The sequence below is a fragment of the Nanorana parkeri genome, unplaced genomic scaffold (assembly GCF_000935625.1).
Source record: "Nanorana parkeri isolate BGI_ZX_2015 unplaced genomic scaffold, ASM93562v1 scaffold652, whole genome shotgun sequence".
Taxonomy (NCBI): domain Eukaryota; kingdom Metazoa; phylum Chordata; class Amphibia; order Anura; family Dicroglossidae; genus Nanorana; species Nanorana parkeri.
This window is the reverse complement of record NW_017306920.1, coordinates 77,229-85,161: the sequence shown is the minus strand read 5'-3', so window position 1 is coordinate 85,161 and position 7,933 is coordinate 77,229. Positions and strand designations below refer to the sequence as shown.

The 7,933-nt window shown below is 48.1% G+C and overlaps 1 protein-coding gene across 1 annotated transcript in view; it reads left to right on the top strand.

Annotated features, from left to right (window-relative positions):
* Positions 1-7,933, top strand: part of EMSY (EMSY, BRCA2 interacting transcriptional repressor) — a 54,029-nt gene that overhangs the window by 18,530 nt on the left and 27,566 nt on the right. Inside the window, 1 exon segment of the mRNA XM_018563311.1 lies at positions 2,352-2,488. Coding sequence (XP_018418813.1) covers positions 2,352-2,488 — 137 coding nt within the window.

Here is a 7,933-nt window from a genome sequence, read left to right as displayed (position 1 = left end):
TCTGCTGCCTGCCACATCCCTGAACACACATCCCATGAGATGATTTTCTACCGGCGAATATGTAATCCTGTCCGTGGCAGACGTGCTGCTCACACTATATAAAGGGCACTGCATAAACAGTGAGGAGTTTAATGGGCCAGTGCAGCAAAGTTACAAGGTGTCATATGAATGTAGCACCGTCTGGAGACACGGGCCCATCATAACACCTTGTGAGACAGACACGGGGCAGCTGTTACCAGAACTCTCACACTATAAAACTGCTGAAATAAAATAAATAGAAGACTTCTCCCCTACAGACAGGAATGAATGAAGCTCCATTACATTCCAGAAAGTGGGAGAAACTAAATGCATCCAGTAATGTGCAATCCGATCCAAAGCAACCGGATTCAGATACGTTAAGATCAGTCAAATATGAAATCTAATTGCATTTTTTGGGGTTCACTGAATATCCCTGAAAATGTCCCCTTGTCCCTCTTTGTGACTGGAGGCAATTGGTACCTGGATGGGATCTTTCTCCCCTTTGGTTTACAAACATATTTAACCGGCCTAAAGAATAACTAAACTTAAGAGCAAAAATGCATTTGTTTTCTTTTTTCAGGCTAAAAAAACGATTTCACTAGGGATGCACCGATACTGGTTTTTCTGCATCGAGTACCGATATCTTGCTTTCGGTACTCACTGATACCGAGACTGGCGATTCCGCTGGCATGGAGCTGACTTTCCAGGCAACCAGTTAGCCGGGTGGCAGGTATTGACATGCCCCCCGGCTTCCTGATTGCCCGGGAGGCCAGCTCCATGTTGTTTGGCCGGTTTTGATTGTGAATGGCTGGGAAACCGGCTTCCAAGCCAATCAGCATCGAGCCAACTTCCCGGCCAATCAGGAGGCAGGTCATTACTCGCCGCCCGGCTTCCTAAATGGCCGGGAAGCTGGCTCCATGTTCCCCTACGGCACTGCCAGTAAGAGGAAATCTTCCTCTGACCGGAAGTTCCGGTATCGGGGAAGGTATCGGAGCATCCCTAATTTTCAGTAATATTCAGAAAGTACCTGTTGAGCTTGTCAGAAATGCAATATCCTGACCCTGTCACTTTCTGCGCGTTGAACTACTTCCTGTAAACTTTCTTTCTGTAACCTACTTACCCCCCTCCCTCCATGTAAGGGAGATGAAGACAGTAAAACATGTTTGAAGTCCAACCTTGGTATCTACCTCAGCGCCCCTATGGGTAAAGTGGAGGAGTGAGTGAACGTGCCGCTGGGCAGAGCCGCACAGCCGACAACTCTAACACGGGGCTCAAGGAAAGTATATTACATTTTGTAGCGCGTTCAACGCTTGACGGACGCTCTACAAAACGCTCAAACATCTAAATCCCATTGTATTCAATGGGTCTGGTTCACACCTTGCCGTATTTCCGCCCGTCCGAACGCGATACAAAACGGCCTACACCCAAAGAAGTACATGTACTTCTTTGGGGCGTTTTGGTCTTGCGTTTCCATTGGGATACAGCCAAGTAGCCCATGGAAACGCGCGTTTTGTCACGCGGTTTTTTTACCGCGAACAGCTTAACAGCTGCTCTTGAACATTTAACGAATTGCATAATGTCTTGAAGTGTATGTAAACCCAAAAACTAAAATTTAATATAATGCAGCTTAGCAGTCCTTGGATGAGGTTGTTGCATTATTTTTTATTTTACCTGGTGATCCTGCCAGAAACACACTTCCTGTCCCAGGGTGAGAACAAGCATTCACTGTATTGTATGAGGGCAACACAAACAAGGTAAGGCTAGGGTACCCCCAGCTCTCCTATGCCGCACAACATAGAGGGGTCGGGTTCTGTAGTCCTCAGAAGTGCCTGAAAATAATGTAATTTGCCGTCTGGAGACGGCAACCCGCAGATGCTGCAGTGCCGTCCGTCCGTTTTTTTACTACGGGCGGACAGCAAGAGGTTAACAAACTGAAGAAAGAATCTGATTGGATACTGTGGGTAACCGCTCCAGTTCTGATAAATTCCCCTCATAGAGAGCAAATGTTACATTTTTGTTTTTAAATATGTTTTAAAATTGCATCAAAATAATTTTATAGTCCGAAAACAAGAAAATTAGATTGTTGGAATTGTATTGTTTGGTTACATGTATCTTTAGTAGTGGATACAATCCACGTTTGGTATTTAAAATAGGAATGCTGTTCCTGTAATAATAACCGGTTATGAGTTGAGGTAGAACCCACAGAGGGAAAAAATTTACCTGATGTAAAATTATTTAATGCAAAAAAATGCATCTAACGGTATATGAATTAGTCCCATTTGTTGGACATAACTTTTTATTTTGCATTTGTTTTTCTTTCTTTTCTGTTCAAGGAACAACTACAAAAATAACCACCATCCCCATGACTTCCAAACCAAATGTCATTGTGGTGCAGAAAACCACTGGGAAAGGGACGACCATACAGGGTATTCCTGGGAAAAACGTTATGACAACCTTGCTTAACGCCAGTGTAAGTTCACCATACGGGGCTGTGATCTCTATTTCACTGACTGCATTTTATTTATTTATTTTGTCCCGTATGAACTATCAATTGTAATAGTTCAAGTACAATCAAAGTATAACTAAAGGCTCCTGTATGCCGGTCTAAACGTGTACCAAATCCCGTTACTAGCCTCATAAAGTAAGAATTAGGGATGCACCGATACCGAGTACTTGTACTTGCCCAAATGCTTCGATACCTCCAATACCGGAACTTCATAAAGAAGATTTCCTCTGACCAGCACTGCTGTGGGGAACATGGAGCTGGATTCCTGGGCAATTGGGAAGCCGGGCGGCGAGTAATTACCTGCCTCCCGACTTCCTTATTGGCTGGGAAGCCAGCTATCCAGTCAATCAGCATGGAGCCGGCTTCCCGGCCATTCAGGAAGCCAGGAGGCGGGTCAGTACTCGCCGCCACGCTTCCTGATTGCCTGGAAAACTGGCTTCCCGGCCAAACAACATGCCGCCTGGCTTCCTGATTGCCCGGGAAGCTGGCTCCATGTCATTACCCGCCGCCCGGCTTCCTGATTGACCAGGAAGCCGGCTCCATGCCATTTGAAGCATCGGTATCGGCGAGTACCGAAAGCAAAATATCGGTATCTGTGCGTACCTAGTAGTAATAAACTTCCTTTTACCCCCCATGACGGACAAATCCCCTTTATTTGTGTCTCGCATGCTGTCCCTCCCAGAACCTGCATTGGGACTGTTACAGCAACAGAGGTATTGCTGTCAATCCAGAAAACAGTGAGCAGGACTAGGTGGTGGCCAGCTGCTGAATGATAACCTACAGGTTTGTGAATCTGCATAGGCAATGCTGATAGCCACAACTCCCTGCAACATCTTCTCATCCCACTGCAGTGTAAGCAGGCAAAGCCTACATGAGAGTGGCAACTCTGCTCTGGATTCAGGAGAAGTGCAGCATTGTTGTCACAGGAAGCTGCATTAGGTGGTCTTGTAGGTCAGCATGTCCTGTAGTCACTGGCAAGGGGACTAAGAGGAAGCTGTAACTGAAGATGCACCTTTTAATTGTGCTGCTTGAAGATACTAGACGGCGCTGGAGGTCCCCCCCCATCAGTGTGGTTCAGCATGGACGGAGAAATCTGTGGGTGTTCTTTTCAGCTTGTCTGAGCTTGCAAAATTTAGCCACTGAAGGGTAGATTTACTCATCCATCAGAAAAGGTGAGCTCATTCCAGCTACAAGACTGCAGACTGCTGAAGTAGTAGTGGTGCCTGTATAATATTAAGGCCCGGTGCAGACCTCCGCGCCCCGAGATCGCGCGGTCCTGCACAATGCAGGCAGCGATTCCTGTGCGGCCCCAATGATTTCAATGGGGTGACATCCGTGCGGCAATTGCAGAAAAAAGGTACCGGTACCTGTACTTTTTCTTTTGCGATACACGGCGCGTGGCTGTTTTGGCCACAATCAAGTCCGGAAGCACAGGCGAAATCCCGCGCGATCCGCCCAGTGCGACTGGGGGTGCCATGAGAAAATAACTGCACCCACAGCGTGATCGGTTCGCACCTTTCTGACTCCTGACCGCGCAGCATCGTGCACGATTGCCGCGCAGTGAAGTGTCGCCTAGGTGCGCACCGGCCCTTACATGTTTCCACTATCTGTAGACCATCACAAAGTACACGCAATATATTCCAGAACAGTAACCCCACTCGAGTTCCCAACCCAGAGCACTAAGTAGACCACAGATTTAACGCAATACATGGGGTAGGTGTGTGCTGGCGATGGAGGGTTTCTTTTACTGCCCTCACTACCTCCTTCACTCCTAAGAACCTGCCTATGGACTGTAGGTTTAGAAAAAGAGATTGAGAACACAGAGTCCTCAGAGAACAGAGTCCTCAATCTCTTCTTCTGTATCCCCTGTTATCAATGATCAGGAACACTCTATACTGAGTGTTCCTGATCATTGATAACATGAGGACATAGTATGATTACTATTACCACAATCATGAATGAATGGGGGTGATGTAGATCACTTCCCATTCATTCATAATTGAGGATATAGTTAACATACCATATCCTCAATTATGTACAAACACTCAGCGATCACTGAACGCTGAGTGTTTGTAGCCTGTTCTCCTCTCTGACACGCTGTCACAGGAGGCTGGGTGGAGCGGAGCAGGGAGGAGAGCTCAGCCTCCGGTGACAGCGCTGTCTCCGCCCCCACACCACTCTGCTGCACTCTGATAGGTGTGGGAGGAGAGACACCGGCCACTCACAGTGCTCTTGCCCCACAGCGCTCGGCCGGCTGTCACTTTCTCTCCTCCCCGCTGGGACACAGAGCAGCGCCCAGCGGGGAGGAAAAATCACGGACGCGCCGATGTATCGGCAGGAAAATTGCACTTTCGGCATTTAGCCAAAAGTGCCATTTTGGCCGATATGTTTAGGCGGCCGATATATCGGTGCATCCCTAGTAGGAAGATGACCCTTGTATTGTATGTAATGTAGTATTGGCAGGAAGCCCATGATGTAGGCTGCCCAGCAGATTCCTGCTGCCACTGCAAAGGTATTTCCGAGCCCTGTGATTGTTACAATAATAATATTAATAATAAAAAGAAGAATCTCTCTTCAGGTAAAAGGTAAGTTATAAATTCCTGCTGGGCCAGGAAGATGGAGGAGAGGTTTGGGACTGTATTTGGTGTCAACTTTAATTAAAGGAGAACTATGGGGTGAGTGATTTACACTCATCCTCATAGTAAGAGCCAATGTGTGACAATGAATCTGTCACACGTCGGCTCAATAGATTGGGAAGTGAGTGAACACATACCGGTACTCGCTCACTCACCGATCGTCTCCCTGCCATAGCGGTGACTGTCGGTCACCGTTCCCCACAGGGATTCCCCTCTCTAATCCTCCAGTGCTGACTGAAGGGACGGACGGAGGAGGGGGCGGGCACAGCTGGCTCTGCCTCTAGATAGGCAGAGCCAGCTGTCAATCAGCCAGCTAGGTGGACAGTATTGTCACGATCCGTCCCGGCTGCGGCGCTCTCAGTATGTAGCGAGCAATAGCCTGCTATATACTGAGTTTTGGTTCATGGGAGGAGGTTAGTATATGTCCTCCCGTGACCCTAAAGAAACTATGGGATAAAAAGGTTACCCCCAAGTTCTCTTTTAAGCTGCACATTTACAGCTGAACTCCAGGCACAGTAGATCCACTTTGTGTGCACCAAATGCCTTTGCAAACGCTGATATTACCTTGTAATAGTAGGAAATCGTCACTGTTCTGCACATAGTCTGTGCAGGAAGCAGTGCTAGAGTGGGAGTCCTGATTGCCCCATGTATTTGTTGCTGGCGTGCTGTGGTTGGTGCAAGGTTCTGCTTTTTTAAAATCAAAGATCTGTTTATATTATTTTTACATCTATATTTTCATCTTTTAATGTCGGTGTTTTTGTACATTATAGCAAAACTGCTACCCAATAAAAGAATTTGTTCAAGCTGAACTCCAGGTAAGCATTACTTACGTTGGTCCAGCTTGGTGTTCTCTGATTGGTTGAGTGGTGGATCGTGACATGACCGCCCCTCATCAAATTTAAAAAACGCCTTATAGTAATTTATCACAACACTGGGCGTTTTCTGAAGGGCCGCTGTGCCGAACGAGCGATCCCCTGTGTTTTCAGAGCAAAGGGGGAGTTGCTCCACACAGTGGGAGTGGAGGACATCGCTGTTAAGCAATGCAGTTGCTCTGGCTACTAAGGTGCTTTACAGTAGTGGCTCTCAACCTGTGTAACCTCTAGACCCACATTTGTCCTCGGTCATTAAGTCGCGACCTAAGTCGCACCGCAATGGAACGCACAGCATTGCGGTACTGCGCTTTCCAGTACAGGTGATTGAACTGGGGGTTGTAGGTGTGTTTTGGAGTGCCATTCAAATGAATGGCAATGCAACGCACCTCCCCCACCAGAACGCACAGTAGGTGCGATTGCATGGTACAATGCGTTAATCGCATGCGAATAACGTACTGTACTACTATGAACAGGCCCTCAAAAACATTGACAGACACACACAACCACAGACATATATTTTTTTAACATTTTTTTTTTTAGACTCCCTACCTTACGAAAACTGGAGTGGATTCTCAACCTGGGGTCCTGTGTGGGCTGCTATGCTGTGATGGAGCTCCATCCATATGTGTATTGCTTGGACAGCTCCCTTGCATGCTTTGTAGAGGTGCCGGGAGCCAAAATGTGATGTCACTCCAGGGCATGCAAGGGAGCTGTAAGCAATGCACGTATGGATGGAGCTCCCCCATGGCCATAGCCCCAGCCCAACCCACCTCAAGTCGACACAAGATATTTTGAATGGCTGCTCTGTGCGAGAACTGACAGTGCTGCGCTAGGGGGAGGCTGAGGAGCTTCTCACCTAGAAAAGCGGAAGGCATGTGGCGACCCACTGGACACTGGTAAAGCAAAACAAACGACAAACGCACTCAACAATTTGTTACCAGTTATACAGTAAGGTGCACACGAAATGGGCTTTGAACAGTAGAACAGTAGAAAGGCATCATGGCACACTCACAAACCAGCATGTAAAACAACTTGTCTCACCACTAAGGACAATGACAGAGGTTTGGATACACGTCTTCTGCAAAGGATGTGTAAGCCGCACTGCCGCGCCAAGGCACCTCTTATAGTGCGGTCCTAACTCTAAACTATGAGAGTCTCCATCTTGGAGCACATGGGGCAGAAGATATCAAATTGGGTGCAGGCCTGTCAGGAGGACGCCCCACCTCCTTAAAGGTACAGAAACACACAAGGGATCCCGCACATCCCATTGGCAGCTGAGAAACCCCATGCGTCGCTGCACCAAATCGGTAAAGCAAAACAAACGCGTTTGTGTGTTTCTGTACCTTTCTGTACCGATTTGTGTGTTTCTGTGCCTTTAAGGAGGTGGGGCGTCCTCCGGACAGGCCTGCACCCAATTTGATATCTTCTGCCCCATGTGCTCCAAGATGGAGACTCTCATAGTTTAGAGTTAGGACCGCACTATAAGAGGTGCCTTGGCGCGGCAGTGCGGCTTACACATCCTTTGCAGAAGACGTGTATCCAAACCTCTGTCATTGTCCTTAGTGGTGAGACAAGTTGTTTTACATGCTGGTTTGTGAGTGTGCCATGATGCCTTTCTACTGTTCCACTGGACACTGGGTCGCGACCCACTTTTGGGTCTCGGCCCACCAGTTGAGAACCAAGGGTCTACAGCAGGGGTGCCCATAAGGTCGATCGCGATCTACCATTCGATCGCGTAGCGATCAGTAGCAGATAGCGATGTCCTCTCCTCCCGCCCGTGGTGCTTCTCTGGATCCCCGCTACTCTCCCCATCTGTATGCAGCGGGGATCCGAGAAGTGAAAGAACCGCTGCAGCCCGCGGCGGAGGAGGGAGCCACTGTCCCAGAACTAAGGCCGAGCGG